Source organism: Alosa pseudoharengus, unplaced genomic scaffold (assembly GCF_046254945.1).
Source record: "Alosa pseudoharengus isolate Yale_2024_CS ecotype anadromous, Long Island Sound unplaced genomic scaffold, YU_APseudo_1.1 YU_APseudo_1.1_scf_6, whole genome shotgun sequence".
NCBI classification, from domain to species: Eukaryota; Metazoa; Chordata; class Actinopteri; order Clupeiformes; family Clupeidae; genus Alosa; species Alosa pseudoharengus.
In genome coordinates this window covers 550,001-570,030 of record NW_027468848.1, presented here as the reverse complement: position 1 = coordinate 570,030, position 20,030 = coordinate 550,001, and the positions used below count along the sequence as shown (strand labels likewise).

Below are 20,030 nucleotides of genomic sequence, written 5' to 3'. Positions count from 1 at the left end.
AAATAATGTCACGTGTCTTGCACCTCTCAAACTGGGCTATCAGGTAACCTAGAAGAATTGAAACGATGAAATATGACTAAGGAATTCAAATGCTGCTTGTTTGTCAGGATACTTTTTCACTGATTTATTTTAAAGCAACACCGTATTTTGTGTGGCCCATAACGACCCAGTGGATCATGAAAACGTGCCAAAATTCCCATTCCTTGCTTGATGTTGGTACATTAATCCCATTCAGATTGCCACTTATCTGTGATGTAAGAGTTCAGTATAGGTTTAAGGTCTGGGGCACGGATTTGACATCTGTGACTTCTTCATTGAGGACTTGCTTAGCAGCACTGTCCGCTTTCTCATTTCCCCTCAGACCAACATGGCCTGGGACCCAGCAAAAAACTACACTGAAGTTCTGGTTCTTTAGACGTTGTAGTTGATCAAGCTCAGCTTTGGTTGTACTTTTTGCGTGACATTAAAGCCTACTGGAAAGATTTTTAATTGCAATTTAATTGAATGCAATTTACTTTTACGATTAAATAAAATTAATTTATCCCTCTCACCCATAGTTTTCTATTTATTTACAAATGTACATAGGCCTACTGTAATTACATTTATACATAGTTATTCTACTGATCTTCATACTATTCATCCTGCACATAGACTTATTCTTATTACTCTTAAGTTGTTGTTTCTGCACTACAATGACACTGTTTCCACACTGCACATAGCTGTATGTTATGTACATTTCTGTTATATATTTGTCAAATTGAATATCCATAATTATTCTGTTTTATTATATTCTGTTAATACACTGCCTATATCTATATTATTATTTCTACTATTATACTGTTACTGCTACATCTACATGCATTATTCTACTTATTGTATGAGATAACTGCTAATACACTGCACATATTTATATTTAATTCATATTACTCTAAACCACCTTCTGTAAATCAACTGTATACTACTGTCTACATTGCACTATATTTCTTGACCTGTCTCTGTATATTTCATCACCTTTCTATACTTTGCATCACATTGCATGCATACTGTAGCTACATGAATCACAGCTAAGATCCTTGGTTGCTATGAAGGCCAGTCGTTCTAAATGGATGGTTGCTATGGCCAAAGGCCACAGTTATCTCTGCCGTTGTCAAGCGGGCATATCCTAACTTTATCTTATTTTAAACATCTCTATTTTACTTAGCCTACTTCCATACAGTGAGTCCCATTAAGAAGTGGCCACTTCATTCGTGCTTACCGTGATTCATACAGCAGCATTATTAAATTAATCTGTCACCATATGCCTATGCCAACGTTTGCAAAGAGGAGAATCTTTTAATTTGATTCACAATGAAACGTTACATTTAATGTACATGTAAACAATGAGTAGGCTAGTTTTGGTTGTTGTTGGTGGTGTTACTGCATCCCTTAGTTATTATGCCTACAATGCAAAATTGTTCCCTCGTGATTGTTAGACGCATTTCAAAACATCGCGACGTGAAATGCCACCACAAAACATTGTTTGTGAATCGGTCTTATTAGGAGTCCTCGCTTAAGCTGTCACAGACTCAGGCGCTACTTAGGGCTAAAATTCTTCCTGAATTACTCTTAGTAAAAAAAAATAGGAGTCCTAAAGTTACGAGTGACGAAGTTACGAGTACAAGCATATCAAGCAACATACATCTCATAACGTTAACGTTACAGCAACATCTCCTCCCTGACATAGCTAGCTAGCTTCTAGCCACACAAGAAATGAATGGTTTTAAATCTCCGCTTAGCATTCTAATAACAGAAGGGGCACATTTATGTTGACCACTACAACATGACTCATTATGTCTGTAACTCTATAAAACACTTACTTTCATAAAGGAAGCACGCCATCCAGCACATACACATGGAAACCGATATTTTAGGTACTTGGCCACGAACTCAAAACGTGTCTCCCTGAAGCTCTTCTAGAATCTTTGCTCTGAAGGCTGCGTTGCTATGGCAACATCAAATAAACGGAGAGTCTTTTCAAGGTATTTCCTGCTTGTACTGTCGTCAAATCCATGCTTTGAGGAAAAAAATCTTTTTATCATAGTTCCCTCTTCAATGAGCGATTACCAGCTCGTTTTTGTAACAGAGATAGCTGTTTATTGTCCCTAGGTTTACAGAAACACCTATTCATATTAATACGTATGGAAATCAAGTTAACGCTGCCGACCACTGTTTGTCTATTACATGGCCCAGAATGCCTTGCATGTCTTTACAACAAAACAACACAGTAAAACCTAAATGCCCGTAAACATATGCATTTGCATACTTGTAACATTTTTAATAATACTCTCCCATCATGATATGTAACAATAATGAAAAATTTAATTTGAATACCGTCAATGTGAAAACAACTCTATTATGTAAGCTATATATAGCTACCGTTCTCCTTGCTATTTCAGTTCGTAAGTCCATACTATCCCATGGCAGAGCAAGGATTTCATGGTTGGGCAAGGTTGCCTGGAGACATTGTGGATACCCAGAGGCATTGATTGAGTATACTCGGAAGGCGTTGTGATAGAAGGTCAATGGTGTAAAGGTGAATGGGGAGAGTTACCAAATACCTGTGGGTGGTTTGCCAAATGATGGAAACTTTTGGAATATTTCTTTTTTTTTTTTAGCTTATGCACCCTCACACTGGAGTCCCCAGTTCATATACAAAATTTGGTATCGATATGTGACAGTGTTCCTGTGATATGGACGACTTCCTGTTTCGGAGCTTCGCCGCCGATTTCGTTTGGCTGTGACGGGCAAACGCTTTCGAAAATCAAAAATCCTTCTAGTAACTTTTGTGAGGCTTGGTCCAATGATGATGTACGTCAAGTTTCGTGGCGTTCGGACCAAATTTGTGACCTGTGAAAATTTAGTTTCGCTTTCTATTCAATCCAATATGGCGGACGAACGACACGCCCACTTGACGTCATCTTCTCGAGCAAGTTACACCGGTACTGCCCGGACGTTTTAAAGTTGGAACGGTGTCTGTGTCTCAAAGGGCCTAGGCACAGGAGCTGGAAAAAATTAGGGAGACGGGAATAATAATAAGAAGAAAACTTAAGAAGAACAATAAGTGTGCTGCTTTGCAAGCACACTTAATAATAAGTAAACTTAAGAAGAACAATAGTGGGCTTGCTGGATCAAACCCACTAATAAAGTAAACTTAAGAAGAACAATAGTGGGCTTGCTGGATCAAACCCACTAATAAGAAAACTTAAGAAGAACAATAGTGGGCTTGCTCCGCAAGCCCACAGCATGGCAAAGCCATGCTGTGGTCTTGCTGGATCAAACCCACTAATAAGAAAACTTAAGAAGAACAATAGTGGGCTTGCTGGATCAAACCCACTAATAATAAGAAAACTTAAGAAGAACAATAGTGGGCTTGCTGGATCAAACCCACTAATAATAAGAAAACTTAAGAAGAACAATAGTGGGCTTGCTCCGCAAGCCATGCTGTGGGCTTGCTGGATCAAACCCACTAATAATAAGAAGAAAACTTAAGAAGAACAATAGTGGGCTTGCTGGATCAAACCCACTAATAATAAGAAAACTTAAGAAGAACAATAGTGGGCTTGCTGGATCAAACCCACTAATAAAAAAATAATTTTGCAGCCAGGCAGCTACAGTGCTACACTCTGTGGACATGTAAATGGGAGCTCACGGACATGCCCCCAGAGTATAGCGCTTTAATATTGACGTCACACAATTGAATGACTGGGCGTATTTGCTAGCTGTGAAAACTGGGCGTATTTGCTAGCTGTAAAAACTGGGCGTATTTGGTAGCTGTATTTGCTAGGTAGTATTGCTAGCTGTATTAGCTGTATTGGCTAGCCGTATGAGCTAGCTGTATTTGCTAACTGTATTTGCTAGGTTGTATTGCTAGCTGTATTAGCCGTATTCGCTAGCTGTATTTGCTAGCCGTATTAGCTGTATGTGCTAGCTGTATTAGCTGTATTAGCTGTATTAGCTAGCCGTACGAGCTAGCTGTATTAGCTGTATTAGCTGTATTAGCTAGCTGTGAAGTTTCCAGTAGGGCTGTGCCAGGATGTCCCCACTTCTCTTTGCACTAACTGTGTGTGTGTGTGTGTGTGTGTGTGTGTGTGTGTGTTTCTGTATCTTTCCCTGCATTAATCCTTTTCTTCTCTCTCCCTATATATTTCCTCTTTTTCTCCCTGTTTTTTTCTCTCTCTTTCTCCTTTCTTCTCTCCGTATCCAGGATGTAAAGTATCTCTCTCTCTTCTCTCCGTATCCAGGATGTAAAGTATCTCTCTCTCTCTCCTTTCTTCTCTCCATATCCAGGATGTAAAGTATCTCTCTCTCTGTCTCTCTTCTCTCCGTATCCAGGATGTAAAGTATTTGTCCATCAGTGGTTTCTTCTTTCTGCGTTTCTTCGCTCCAGCCATCCTCACCCCCAAACTCTTCCACCTGAGAGATCACCATGCCGACACACGCACCAGCCGAACACTGTTGCTGCTGGCAAAAGTACACACACACACACATTCATACACATCGACATACACACACACACATTCATACACACACACACACACACACACACACACATTCATACACACACACACACACACACATAAATATTCAGCATTAATAATAGCCTATCTATTTGCCAACTACTTGCTATGTACAGTGTACAGTATTGGGGTCGTTATTAGTTACATGAGTAACATCATTAGTGTTTTGAGATTGCTTTACTCTTATATATATATTATATACTCTTTTGATCCCGTGAGGAAAATTTGGTCTCTGCATTTATCCCAATCCGTGAATTAGTGAAACACACTCAGCACACAGTGAACACACAGTGAGGTGAAGCACACACTAATCCCGGCGCAGTGAGCTGCCTGCAACTACAGCGGCGCTCGGGGAGCAGTGAGGGGTTAGGTGCCTTGCAACCCTCCGGTTACAAGTCCGAAGCGCTAACCAGTAGGCCACGGCTGCTCCCATTTTGAGTTATTGCCAGCTAAAACCTCTCACAACTACATACCATCTTAAACCGCTCACAACTACATACCAGCTTAAACCTCTCACAACTACATACATGTACCAGATTAAATCTCTCACAACTACATACCAGCTTAAACCTCTCACAACTACATACATGTACCAGATTAAACCTCTCACAAATACCAGTTTAAACCTCTCACAACTACATACATGTACCAGATTAAATCTCTCACAACTACATACCATCTTAAACTGCTCACAACTACATACCATCTTAAACCGCTCACAACTACATACCAGTTTAAACCTCTCACAAATACATACCAGCTTAAACCTCTGACAACTACATACCATCTTAAACCTCTCACAACTACATACCAGAGAAGTTGTAATACATTTCATTAAACCGCTCAAAACTACATGGTTCTTAATAGAAGTAAATGGGTAATAGTGGACGTTGTTCTTGGTATTTGTTTCTGTAGTTTCTCTGTACTTACCCTCGTGTTACCTGTAGTAATTATCCAATAATGCTGTGTAATTAATGTATTGGTAATAGTTTAGGTAGTTTCTCTGTACTTACCTGTAGTAATTATCCAATAATGCTGTGTAATTAATGTATTGGTAATAGTTTAGGTAGTTTCTCTGTACTTACCTGTAGTAATTATCCAATAATGCTGTGGAATTAATGTATTGGTAATAGTTTAGGTAGTTTCTCTGTACTTACCTGTAGTAATTATCCATTAATGCTGTGTAATTAATGTATTGGTAATAGTTTAGGTGTTTCTCTGTACTTACCTGTAATAATTATCCAATAATGCTGTGTAATTAATGTATTGGTAATAGTTTAGGTGTTTCTTAGTATTTCACATGTAGTTTCTCTGTACTTACCCTCATGTTACCTGTGGTAATGACCTAATATACCAAAACTTACGTAAATACCTCGTAATTACTACATCTAAATTAGCTGGCAAAATACCTAATATACCACATACTTACTAATCTGGTATGACTGTGTGTGTGTGTGTGTGTGTGTGTGTGCAGGCTGTGCAGAGTGTGGGTAATCGATAGATAGATAGATAGATAGATAGATACTTTATTGATCCCTAGGGGAAATTCAAGGTCTCAGCAGCATACATACAACACAAACACATTCTTTAACCTGTTCTGCATAGCACAGGGTCGGTATCGACCCAAATCACTCGTTCAATCACTAATCTCAATGTAAAGTATATCGTAGCCGAGTCATTGTGCTAGCTACATAGTCATGGCATACACCATTGGAAAGCCATGAGCCTCAGGATTCATTTGAGATCCGTGTCGACTGAATGAAACCCATCCCGAACGGCTAAAACCTACAATTTGTGTCACTAGTCACGTTTCCAAATGCCCCCACCACCACCGTGTCTCCTCACATTACAGCCTTTGTGTACATCCCGGGCTTCAGGCTACCCCAACATGCTTGGTGTCATACTGTTCACAAGAAGCACGAGAATCCGAATATCCACCTTGTTTTGTCGACATTACGTTTAGAAGATGCATAATTCCACCCAAACAGTACCGTTTAGTTTGTAAAAAAACAAACGATAACTTTTCTCTGACAGAAAACCACATAGTTCGTATACTTATCCTATGTATCGCCGGGATTCACACCACTCAGCGTGTTCAGGAAGCTCTCCTGAGTACGTAGACACCAGTGACAACTTTGTGTGACGTACCGTTGTCGAGAAACACGTGTTAGAAGCATGATAGCCATGCGAGCTGCCTAAAGGATAAGTTAGCTTTGATTGACAATAGCTCTGGCCTATGACAAGCTACGAGGATGGTTCAAAGATCGTCTTGTAGCCAACGAGTAGACCTTTCGAATGACGTATGGTACAACCACCTCCGGTGAGGGGAACTCTGGGAAATTGAGTCCACCTTCGTTGTGCATAACGATAGCTTACTAGTACGACCGGCTCGTCAGAGGAATACAGTCGCAATTTTTACAGTTAGATAGATAGATAGATACTTTATTGATCCCCAAGGGTAAATTCAAGGATCATTTGGATCTTTTGAAGAAGAAGAAAGCAGAAAACATGCCGAAAAGACAGGCAAAGAAGAAGAACGTGGAGGTTGAACCAGCTGAGCATTTCCACACAAAAATGGCTCTAAAGGGGTCATACTTCATTGTACAAACATTTCCTTAGATATTTATCTTCACAACACCTGGGAGTGGGCCTCTGATGTGTTTCAGTGGCCATTTTAGGGACTTTCACATCTGAAATGTGGCCATTTCCAGGGATTTACATAACCGCCTGAAAGAAAAAGCAATATTCCAGCTACTGTAGCACCTTGACAGTACATAACAGAGTCATTCTGACAGTTTCTAAAAATTCTACAAGGTCTCAGCTTTCAGGGGATACCAGGCATTTGATGATAGGTCACAGTATGAGGACACAGGAGCTATTACAATAGACGCTGTGCAATTTCGGGCAAAATCCCAAAAATAGGCCCATATGCATATTTAACATCAGAAAGAGTAATTAAAGTATATAATATAAAAACACAACTAAGCAATAAGGACAGTAGAAGATAAAGAATATGCTAAATATACTAAAATACAAATTATACTAACACTTAATACAATATATAAAAATATACTAAAATACAAATTACAAAAATACAAATTATACTAACTAACACTTAATCTAAGTCATTCTAAAAACAGTATCCACATAGTGGTGATTAATCAATCAGAGGCGCTTGCAATGACTGAGGCAGGGACTGAGCCTGTGATTCTCTGTGCATAGTAAGGTATGGTAAGGTGCTCTAAGGTGCTCTGTGCGAATGAGTGTCATGGTGGTAGTGCAATGGTGATAGTGGTAGTGGTCATGGTGATAGTGCAAATGAGTAAGTCCAACAGTGCAACAATGCAGAAGTAAAGTAAAGTCTATATATCTATATATTTAACTATTTAAGAAAATGTATAAGTGTGGCCACAGTTCGGCTGTGGCATGGAGGGGGGGGGGGGGGGTTATGCATATGTGCTAATGTGCTAATATAGCACGCAAACAGTGAGGCATAAAGACAGTGGTACAAGTGGCTAGTGGACAGACAGTACCAAACATGGAGGGGGTGAAGAGGCAGACAGACTATGCAGAGAAGTCTATCTCTCCTCTTCCCTTAAGTGAGGCATTGAACAGTTCAGTGGCCCTGGGGACAAATGACTTTCTCAGTCTGTCCGTTGTGCAAGGCAGTGAGCGAAGTCTCCAGCTGATCAGGCTCTTCTGCTTAACAATGGTGCTGTGGAGTGGGTGACACTCATTGTCCAAGATGTTGATCAGTTTGTTCAGGGTCCTTTTGTCAGATAGTGAAGTGATGCACTCCAGTTCAGCTCCCACTAGAGAGCCAGCTTTCCTTACCAGCCTGTCAATTCGCCCCGCGTCCTTCTTCCTTGTGCTTCCTCCCCAACACACTACTGCATAGAAGAGGACACTGGCAACAACAGACTGGTAGAACATCCTGAGGAGCTTACTGCACACATTGAAGGACCGCAGCCTCCTCAGGAAGTACAGCCTGCTCTGCCCTTTCTTGTAGAGTGCATCAGTGTTGGCTGACCAGTCCAGTTTATTGTCCAGGTGGAGACCCAGATATTTCAGGGTTCGTACGGGTGCTTGAAATCCTTGAAAATGCTTGAATTTTAATGTTGCGTTTTCAAGGTTTGAAAAGTGCTTGCATTTCGGATAAAGTGCTTGAAAATGCTTAAAATTGTAAGTGTATTTCTTTTGACACAAATAACTATCTGACGGAATAGTTAGCTTATTAGATGCAGAACGTCGGAGAGTTTAAAATTAATACTTCTCCGCCATGGTCCTCGGTTGCGCACCGATCTGCGTAGGCTATGTGACTGATCTGCCAGTCTGTTTTCATGCGTGACAACGCCCCCCTGCACACAGTCGGAGATGACCATCAACATGAAGTGAGGTTGCTGTTTCAATGAGCGTTGGTTAGAAAACAGCTAATTTGGACTGCTGAACAGAAATCATGTAGGCCTAGGGTCTTACAGATGCATTGCTAGCTAGGTCGCCATTAAAGCTAACATATTATTGAATAGGCTACTTAGCTCCAATCATTGGAAGACAAGGAAAAAGTTAGGTTGAAGAGGGAGACGAAACTTTATGGCATGTGAATGCAAAACCGCACCAGTCATGTCTATGGCTGTATCTACCATAGAGGTCACCTTTCTTTCTTCAAATTTCGTTTTATTCATTAACTAAAAATAGCCTACAAGACCATTATCCTTGCATCAACGCAGCGTCACGCAACACGTAGTTGGTAGATATACCTCTGACATGTCAAAACGAAAGTAGAGTTGACTGCTATCGCGGAGCTATGTCCTAACTATCGACCCAACACAGTGTCTCACGCAGCTCAAATAAACTTCAATACCCACAAATCCATTGTCCAAAATAAATAATAGTCAGACCTGAACAAATGCCTACTCAAAATGTTATGCTGAAATTCAGTGGAGTTGCAGCTAGCTAACCTGCACTGATAGTAGCCTAGATAGTAGATAATAGTAGATATTTATATGGATATTATCTAAGCATGATATTGATTATCGGTCAGTTATTTACACAGGAGACAGGAGAAGGGAAATCAGGCAGAAAGGTGGAAATGAGGAGAAAGAGTTAGGAGACGGGAGGGAAATAATAGGCAAAGGGCCCTCACAAGTGAGTGAGAGACAAGATGTGACACTCACTGTGTCAGAAGGTACAAGCTCCGCAGCCTATGACCCTGCAATTTATAAATGCAACATTCACTACTCTGATGAGGAGAAGCAGAGCATTCTTAAATAAAGATGGAGCAGAGATCAGTATAAATATCCTCAAAACCAATTGGAGAAAATGCTCTTGAAATATACAGGTGCATCTAAAAAGTAGAATATTGTGGAAAAGTGTGTTGGTTTAAGTTATAAACAAAACATGTTATAAACTGAACAAATGTTTCTACGTCATACGGCAAAATGATCATGATAGCCTTTACATTACAGCCCTCTATGGTTAAGTCTTTCATAGGCATATATAGGCTACTTTGCTCTTTTATAAATGTACCATATGCCTAATAGGCTGTATTTCTAAGTGTGATTTATGCTATAATGTATAAATTATATTTATGTAAATGTATCTATTAGTTTCCGCAATATTCACCATAAGTCATCATTTAAGGGGTTATTTTTAAATTTTTTCATCCTTGGGGGCATGCCCCCGGACCCCCATAGTATTTCGCGGGGGGCAACATTTCTATCAACACCCATGACCTCGGCCCTACAAGTGGAAAGACATTAAAACACCATGCATATGTGCATATCGTGCCTTTTGGCAAGAAGTTAAATTTATCCAATTATATGACAACTCAGTCATCTTTACGTCACCCAACGTCACATCTCCGCATTGCTAGCCTACTGGTTGGTAGCTCATGATAACAAATGTAGGCCTGTCTGCAAGCCGTTGTAGGCAAAAAAGAGACATAATCAGTCTTGACTGTCATGAAAGAGCAGCCTTAACATTAGTTTGAGTTCACATATTCAGCAAAGAATAGTTATTTGTTGGGTGATTATTTTCTTTTCCTATTTTATTTATTTTTGTAATGTTTTTTTTTTTTTTTTTTGGTATATTGACTCAGCCAGTTAGATAGCAAGCAAAGTCTACTTCCAGACAGGTGACACATGACAAGTTTTCCTTTCATTTCTTTTCCTGCTATTAAGAAACACAATTTTGTCTGTTAAAACCATCTTTAAATGATAAAAAAGTGAAAATCATTTTGAGTTAGTATATTCGTATAATGTAATTTGCCACTGCTGTAAAGTGCTGGAAAAGCTTGAAAATTGACCTTGAAAGTGCTTGAAAAGTGCTTGAATTTGATCTTGGAATAGGTGTACGAACCCTGATATTTGTAGGTGCTAACCACCTCCACATTGACCCCATCAATGTGGACTGGTAGCAGAGTGGGCTTAGACCTGCGGAAATCCACCACCATCTCCTTGGTCTTTGAAGTGTTAAGTTGAAGATGATTGAGTTTGCACCATTGCACAAAGTCCTCCACCAGGCTCCTATACTCCTCCACCTGCCCGTTCCTGATACACCCCACAATTGCAGTATCATCAGAAAACTTCTGCATGTGGCATGACTCGGTGTTGTAGCAGAAGTCAGATGTGTACAGGGTGAACAGGACTGGAGAGAGCACAGTTCCCTGTGGCGCTCCGGTGCTGCAGATCACAGTGTCAGAGAGACAGTTCTTCAGTCTGACGAACTGTGGTCGCTCGGTCAGGTAATCTGTAATCCAGGTTACCAGGTGAGCGTCCACACCCATCTGCAAGAGCTTGTCTCCCAATCTGAGGGGCTGGATGGTGTTAAAAGCACTTGAGAAATCAAAGAACATGATTCTCACAGCACTTTTCCCCTTGTCCAGGTGAGAATGTGTCCTGTGTAGAAGATAAGTGATCTTTCTCCTGGTATGCAAACTGTAGCGGGTCTAGTGCATGGCGTACCTGGGGTCTGAGCATGCCTAAAACCAATCGCTCCATTGTCTTCATCACATGTGATGTAAGAGCGACAGGTCTGTAGTCATTAAGCTCACTAGGGTGTGGCTTCTTAGGGACAGGGGTAAGACATGATGTCTTCCACAGTGTGGGAACTTGTCCGAGACGTAGACTCCAGTTGAAGATGTGCTTCAGTGTGTAACACTTACCTCGAGTAGTAGATAAGTAATGTTATGTTAGGACCAGTGTCTAGGCTCGTAGGGAGTAGTAGTAGTTAAAACAGTAATAACAGCAAAATAATAATCAGACACACCACAGACCATCAAGTAAGTTTGAAATGACGGCTTGTTTATATTTAAGTAGAAAAAGAGTAATAAACATAAATTGGTACCACATGAGACATTTAGACAGACAATATAAAGAATTAGAATGAAGTGCTTCAAATACTTTCAATACACTTTCAAGTATTATAGTAATTACCTCTTCTTAATAAGGTAATAAGGGTCAAACAGTTCAATCTTAACTTATTTAATTCAAAGAGTATCAAATTCGATTTAAAGTTACTTTTAAATTGCTTTTTAAATTGATTTGGTTTCTATTTAGAGTTAACTCCGTTTCTTTTAAATTCTATTTTAATGCAATTAACATAAATTCTTATTTTGGTTATAAGATGTAATTATGCATTTGTAGCATTTAGTTTAGATTAAGCTAAACTTTAAACAATAGTCTTATTTTATCTAAGTTTAAGTTGAGTACGTACTTTGATTCTATGGAATTACAATTCAGTAATATCTAATTATCAATAGCATTAAGTGCTAAATTCAATAATATCACTGTTGGTTATCAATGGCAACAAATGCTTTTAATCTACAGGCCTATTTTAGAATCAGGTATTAATATCCTATTGTTTATATCTAAACCAGTGAGCTGCTAGGTTTAGCGAGTTCAGAACAAAATCAAAACAGTTTAGCACTGACATGCAAAAGGAGTAATACCATCAAATATCAACAAAACATTCACTGTTCAGCATAACATTAAGGCTATGCACGTGTAGTATCAAGTATCAAGTATAAACGCTAATCAGTTCTTTCAGTAAACAATGCAGTTCAATTATGGACAGTGTAAAACAGTCAATGAATTTAACCTTGCTAGCGACCAGCGGAGCAGTCCAGCGAGATCCACGTGAGAAACGTGGCAGGAGATGAGTTAAGTTTCGTTTTCAACGAGTCCACGCTTACCGCAAATCAAAGTCCAAAAGAATGCTCTTGCAGCGACAATACCGAAGGCTTTACAAAGTCCTGCCGCAGATCCGATGAAAGAGTTGTTGTTCTCCTCTGGATTGTAGATGAATCTTGTGGATGCAACGTGATGATGATCCGATGGTTCTTCCTAATGTGGGCGGCTCGCCAGCGGTGCGTGGCTCCAAACAATCCAAACACACGGTTTCACTTTACTATAAAACGTCTAAATAAACCACATCTACCCTTGCAGACAGAATATAACATCCCTACTGAAAAAAACAGCCTGACCAGCTAAAGGTGGTTTGCTGGTTGACCAGCTTGTTGACCAGCTTGTTTGACCACCCTATGATGGTTGACCAGCTAGACCAGCAAATCTCTTGCGAAAACATACCTTCAGCTGGTTTACCCACCTGACGATGGTAATCAGCTGGTTTTGCTTGTCGTACCACCTCAAGCTGGTAATTTTAGCTGGTGTTGCTCGTCTACACTGCTGGTTTAACTGGTTGTGCCAGCTTATGTTGGTCAAACCAGCATGACCATCTTACACCAACAATGTCAAGCTTGGCAGGCTGGTCACCAGCATGACCATCTTGCACCAGCTGTATCCCACAAGACAGGCTGGTCAAACCAGCATGACCAGCTTCCTCAGAGGTCACGCCAGCATATCCAGCTGGTGGCCCAACCAGGTACACCAGCAAAGACCAGCAACAGCTGGAAGAAAACCAGCAAAGACCAGCTAAAACCAGCTACCAGCAACCAGCATAAGCTGGTTTCTAGCTGTTTTTTTCAGCAGGGATAACACACTTTCAAATCAAAGAAAATAAAGGTTTTCACGCGTCTTGCTACTTGCTGGACAGACCACCGCCATTGGAGCTGGAGCAGGGCAGTCAAACCTGTTGTAGAAGTGTTTCAACTGGTTCGCCCAGTCCAGGTCCCCCTCCACAGAGCTGCTGTTCTTCTTCAGGCCAGTGATAACCTTCATGCAGTCCCATGTCTCCTTCAAGTTGTTTTCCTGCAGCTTCTGTTCCACCTTCTTTCTGTAATCCTCCTTAGCTTCTTTCAGCATGAATTTGAGTTCCCCTTGCACGCGCCTCAGCTCTGCCATGTCCCCCTCTCTGAACGCCATCTTTTTCCTGTTAAGAAGGGTCTTGACATTGCTGGTTATCCAAGGCTTGTTGTTGGGAAAGCAGCGTACAGTTCTGGTGGGAACAACAATGTCCATGCAGAAGTTCAGGTAGTCAGTTGTGCACTGTGTGACCTCCTCCAAGTCCTCTCCATTCTGCAACACACTCTAGTCAGTACACTCGATGCAGTCTCTCAGAGCCTCATCCACTTCGGGTGTCCACTTCCTGAAGGTGCGTGTGGCAACTGGTAGCCTCTGTACTTTGGGCTTGTACATTGGCTGGAGATGAATGAGGTTGTGGTCTGACTTCCCCAGTGGGGGGAGGGGGTTTGCACTGTATGCATCCCTCATGTTTGCATACAAGAGGTCTATTGTCCTGTTTTTCCTTGTAGGGCAGTCAACATACTGGTAAACATTTGTGAGTGTGGAATCCAGTGTTATGTGATTGAAGTCGCCAGAGATCACAAAAAAGGCATCAGTGTGTTGAGTTTGAAGCCTTAAGATTGTGGAGTGGATGACGTCACACGCTGTATCCTGGAGAGCTTGAGGTGGAACGTAAACACAGACAGCAATTGCGTGCGAGAACTCCCTCGGCATGTAGTACGGACGGAGACTAACCGCTAATAACTCCACATCCTTACAGCATACAGTCTCCTTTACTGTTACAAGTCCATCTATTGTTAATGTACAGCACCAGTCCGCCTCCCTACTTTTTGCCAGAAAGTTTACAGTCTCTGTCCAAACGAGCTACACTGAAGCCAGGCAGCTCAACGTTAGAAGTGGGGATATGGCTTGTTAGCCACGTCTCCGTAAAGCATAACAAACTACATTCCCTGTACAACTTCTGGTTTCTTACCAGGGCATCCAGTTCGTCAGACTTATTAGCCAGTGAGTTCACGTTTCCCATCACAATCGATGGAACTGAGGGCTTGTATCTCCACTTCTTCTCCCGACGCCTCGTCTTCACTTTTACTCCCGCTCTGCAACCCCGAAAGCACCACAGTTCCTCTGGAATGTTGTCGCGAACACAGCCAGCGTTCCGTCGTAGTGCGATCAGCTGGTTCCTTGTGTACACAAGCTTGCTGTCGCTGGAGCGTTGTAATATGTCCGTATCCATAGGATAGAATAAAAACACTCCTCAAAGTGTGTAATCCAAAAATGTACGAAGTAAAAAGTAAACAAAAGACGTAGAAACAAACACTAAGACACAGAGCTGCTGAGTAGGCTGCCACACTTGACGGCGCCGGAACCGGAATCTGGTATGACTATGCGTGTGTGTGTGTGTGCAGGCTGTGCAGAGTGTGGGTGATCTGATATGATATGACTATGTGTGTGTGTGTGTGTGTGTGTGTGTGTGTGTGTGCAGGCTGTGCAGAGTGTGGGTAATCTGGTATGACTATGTGTGTGTGTGTGTGTGTGTGTGTGTGTGCAGGCTGTGCAGAGTGTGGGTGATCTGATATGACTATGTGTGTGTGTGTGTGTGTGTGTGTGTGTGTGTGTGCAGGCTGTGCAGAGTGTGGGTGATCTGGTATGACTATGTGTGTGTGTGTGTGTGTGTGTGTGCAGGCTGTGCAGAGTGTGGGTGATCTGATATGATATGACTATGTGTGTGTGTGTGTGTGTGTGCAGGCTGTGCAGAGTGTGGGTAATCTGGGTCTACAGCTGGGTCACGGGAAGGAGCAGTGGATGGCCCCTCTGCATCCCATGATCCTTAGCAGCGTGGCGTCTGTCAAAGACTTCCTGGACAAGCTCATAGACGTCGACCACGACAACTGTAAGTCATGTCATGTCACGTGGAAGGGTAACCATGGTAACACTGAAATCCCTCAATGTAAAAAGTCAAAGTCTGTGTAAATGTAATATATATATGATGGTGGCAGCTTTGAAACATGATGGGACGATGGCTTGCTTCAGGGAAGTGTTAAAGATGTCTGTGAAGCTCCTCAGCGCAGTCCTTCAGCGCACAACCTGGGATGTTGTCTGGGCCTGCTGCTTTACGGGTGTTGATAGCAGCAAGTGTCCTCTTCACGCTGGAGGGGTCTTCTGTGGGCAAGTGCTGTTTTGTGCTTCAAAGCGAGCAAAGAAGCGGTTCAGATTGTTGAGCAGAGGGATGTTGCTCTCACAGCTCTGTGGCGCGGGCTTGTAGTCCGTGATGGCCTGAATTTTGGCCTGAACATTTCCCGGCTTCAACCAGACAGCTGAATTAAAGAGTTAGAGTTGTAATATAAATAGTAGGCCTAGGTTAATCTGCATAAAGTGTGATGTCATAAATATCAGACATTCCGTATTCTCTCTTTTTATATCAGGATATAAAATAATACAGATATATTATATATTATATTATATAAATAATACAGATATATTATATCAGTGTTTCCCAAAGTCTGGGTCGGAGATTTTATTTGGGTCGCCAGCACAATTTATGTTGTGTTATAGGCCTAACTGATATCATTTGTCATTTGATACCAGGAAAGCTAACAGTTTTCTATTAGGATGTAGATTGTTAACTACCACAGTCACGGTTTTGTCATAAAAGCTCATGAAACTGGCGCATGAAACTGGGGGACGAACGCATCACAGAGGGGGTGCCAGCATGGATATCTACCTTTCAAAATGAAACCGTTCTGTGGGGCGCCTGCCATGTACCTCGCAGTTGCAAACTGCAAGGGACATGAATCCGCCTATTTGCACGAACATTAATAGATACCAGCTCCTCAACTTTACCGATTCAAATCTAGTGACCGCGCTGTCAACTAAAGCAGACATCCATAGACCGGACATAAGGCCATTACATTTGCATACAGTTTCGATTGCAGATGCAATCTTTAAAGTTAATAGCAACCTCCTCACATTCTTATTTCTGATTTAAAATGCACAACAGTGCATTTTAGTCTACAATTTAAATGTGCATTTTAAACACTATTCCTCTCGTTTTCTACCTCGCTAACTCCAAAGTAAAGGCGCATTCTTCCGGCTATTGCTCAAACGCCTCTTGTTCTGATATAACGACTATACAATATAATATAATACAACAATACAATATAACGACTTGAGTTATTTGCTGTTTACATTGGAATTGACGTCCACAGTGTTATGGACCCATTTGTCTGCAACGCAACGTAGCCTACAATTTTTTTTTTTAGAAATACAGGAACAGCTTACTATGCTGACGAATGACGACTGCACAACATGGGAAAAATTCCCTACTCTCATTAAAACGTATCTTTTCAGTAGTCATTTCCAACTTTTCACGCTGATGGTGCTCAAAATGCAACACAACCGTGTTCAAAGCAGGGATCCTATAGCAATGTATGGTTGGGGGAGGCATAGAAAAGTTGGAGAACCTGTGGCCTAAAACAATATTGGTGGTTGCAGGGTAGATTTGAAGTGAAATGGGTCGCGATGGTCTGTCATTTTTAAAAAGTGGGTCGCCAGAAAAAAAGTTTGGGAAACACTGTATTATATTATATATTATATTGTAATCCTCTGGTGTTCTAAGGTAGGCTATTGAAATGTTATTTTAAAAAATGCGTTTTGGAAAATAGCTCTTTATTTGATTATCATAAAAATGTGTTTTCTATACAGATATATCGACATCGGTAAATATCGGTATCGACCATAACAGCAATATTATCAGTATCGGTTATCGGTATCAATTTTCACACAATTTTCACATCGGTGCATCACTAATAAGTTGTGTGTTTGATGCAATCATATCTGACATATATTGTGAAGATTTATTGTTAAACACTACCCTTAAATTATGTATATTCATTTTCAGTTCTACTTCCTTTCATTCCTTTTAACTTGATTTTTTTTTTTACCTCAATTAAAATTCAAGAATTGAGTCATTCTCAAATAAATTCTGAATTTTGCACAAGCCTGACACACACACACACACACACACACACACACATACAGGTGTGCACCCCCCCCCCCAAAAAAAAAAAAACCCACAAACACACACACACACACTCAGTGTCCTTCTGATAATGTCATAAAGTAATGGAGAAATACCCCTCAGTTGTAACTGAAGTTGTTTTAGAGCTCCCCCTTGTGTCCATTCTCCATTACTACTATAAGGTAAAAATGGGGAACAGGGGAAAATGTGTACTTCTTTCTTTCTTTCTACTTATTGTTGTTAGAAGAGACAATATGTCTGTCTGTCTGAACATATGTTGTGTTCCTCATCTTTGTTTGTATCTTTCTTAGTCTCTGTCTTGATTATTCTCTCTCTCCTGCTCTCTCTCTCCCTCTTTATTTTCCTCCCTCTCTCTCTCTCTCCCTCTCTCTCTCTCTCCCTCTTTATTTTCCTCCCTCCCTCCCTCTCTCTCTCCCTCTCTCTCTCTCTCTCTCTCTCTCTCTCTCTCTCTCTCTCTCCCCCCCCCCTCCTTCTCTCCCCCTGTGTCAGTAGCGGAGGTGCCCCAGCGAGCGATGTTCCTGCCGTGTGTGACGGTGAAGGAGGGGTTCCTGCACAAGCACAAGGCTGAGGGTCCTCAGCTGCTCAAACGCTTCGCCTTCAAGAAACGCTACTTCTGGCTCAGCAGTGAGACGCTGTCCTACGCCAAGACACCCGACTGGCAGGTTAGAGCACACACACACACACACACACACACACACAGAAGCAGGGAGTGAGAGTAAAGGGGTTGTGATTGCGCAGTAATAAATACAAACAACGATATCATGCCTGTTTTAAAGGGCAACTATTTCAACTTAATAAACCTGTTTAGAAATCATTTGGATGGTTAAATGATCTGTTACGGTGAAAATGGTGATTTTCCCCGCTCCTCCTAGCATCCCCAGGCGGAAGCCAACCTTGCAACATTGAGACTACTGTCCAAGTAAGAGAAGTGAGAAACAAGAAACTCGTTTTAAATCGTTTAAATCTAACATCCACTTTGTTCTGCCGAACTTATGCTAACCGTTTCTCTAGCTTGTAAACAAATCTATGTGCTTTATTGTTACTTTTTTCACATTTTGAAATAGCGTAATGCACAACTTCTCCAGCAGAGGGGGAAATGTAGCTAATCCTGCCAAGTTTCCCTTTAAGCTCACCTATGCTGACCGCAAAACGTTACCATCGACTGGGAATTCTCCCGACTCCCGCAATTCTTCACGACTGCGCTTGTGTAGCATTATGTAGGCTAGATAAATAGATAGATAGATACTTTACAGGCTACAGGTTACAGGCTAGCCTGTCTGTTCCCAATGCACTTGTGTAGCATTATGTAGGCTAGCCTGTCTGTTTCCAATGCACTTGTGTAGCATTATGTAGGCTAGCTTGTGTAGCATTATGTAGGCTAGCCTGTCTGTTCACAATGCGCTTGTGTAGCATTATGTAGGCTAGCCTGTCTGTTCCCAATGCACTTGTGTAGCATTATGTAGGCTAGCCTGTCTGTTCCCAATGCACTTGTGTAGCATTATGTAGGCTAGCTTGTGTAGTATTATGTAGGCTAGCCTGTCTGTTCACAATGCGCTTGTGTAGCATTATGTAAGTATAGTAAGTATAAGTATATATACTTTTTTGATCCCGTGAGGGAAATTTGGACTCTGCATTTAACCCAATCGTGAATTAGTGAAACACAAACAGCACACAGTGAACACACAGTGAGGTGAAGCACACACTAATCCCGGCGCAGTGAGCTGCCTGCTACAGTGGCGGCGCTCGGGGAGCAGTGATGGGTTAGGTGCCTTGCTCAAGGCCACTTCAGCCGCGACCCACTGGTCGGGGCTCGAACCGGCAACCCTCCGGTTACAAGTCCAGAGTGCTAACCAGTGGGCCACGGCTGCCCCCTTAAGGGATGTGCACCGTTCCTGGAGTCACTGCAATACCGGGTCGATGCGTGGAGCGGACGGAGCAAGCCCCTCTTCCGTCTCCCTGTTCCAAAAATCAGATTAATATATAGTCCTCGGGTAGAGGACGTATCAGATATTAAACTGATAAGAACAGATACTACACTTGATCTTAGCCAAAAGGCCGAGAAGCGATGTGTAGGCTAGCTTGTGTAGCATTATGTAGGCTAGAGTCTGTTCGCATTGTGTAGCATTATGTAGGCTAGCTTGTGTAGCATTATGTAGGCTAGCCTGTCTGTTCCCAATGCACTTGTGTAGCATTATGTAGGCTAGCTTGTCTGTTCCCAATGCACTTGTGTAGCAT

General features: G+C 41.6%; 1 protein-coding gene and 1 non-coding gene across 2 annotated transcripts in view; one reads left to right on the top strand and one right to left on the bottom strand.

Annotated features, from left to right (window-relative positions):
* Nucleotides 1–20,030, top strand: part of rasal1 (RAS protein activator like 1) — a 214,354-nt gene that overhangs the window by 106,315 nt on the left and 88,009 nt on the right. The window contains exons 14-16 of the mRNA XM_076270677.1: nucleotides 4,372–4,509; nucleotides 15,503–15,647; nucleotides 18,285–18,457. Of these exons, the coding sequence (XP_076126792.1) occupies nucleotides 4,372–4,509; nucleotides 15,503–15,647; nucleotides 18,285–18,457 (456 nt within the window). The remainder of the gene's footprint in view (nucleotides 1–4,371; nucleotides 4,510–15,502; nucleotides 15,648–18,284; nucleotides 18,458–20,030) is intronic.
* Nucleotides 19,672–19,862, bottom strand: LOC143106954 (U2 spliceosomal RNA). Its single transcript, XR_012983749.1, has one exon. It is a non-coding gene; the product is annotated as a U2 spliceosomal RNA (small nuclear RNA).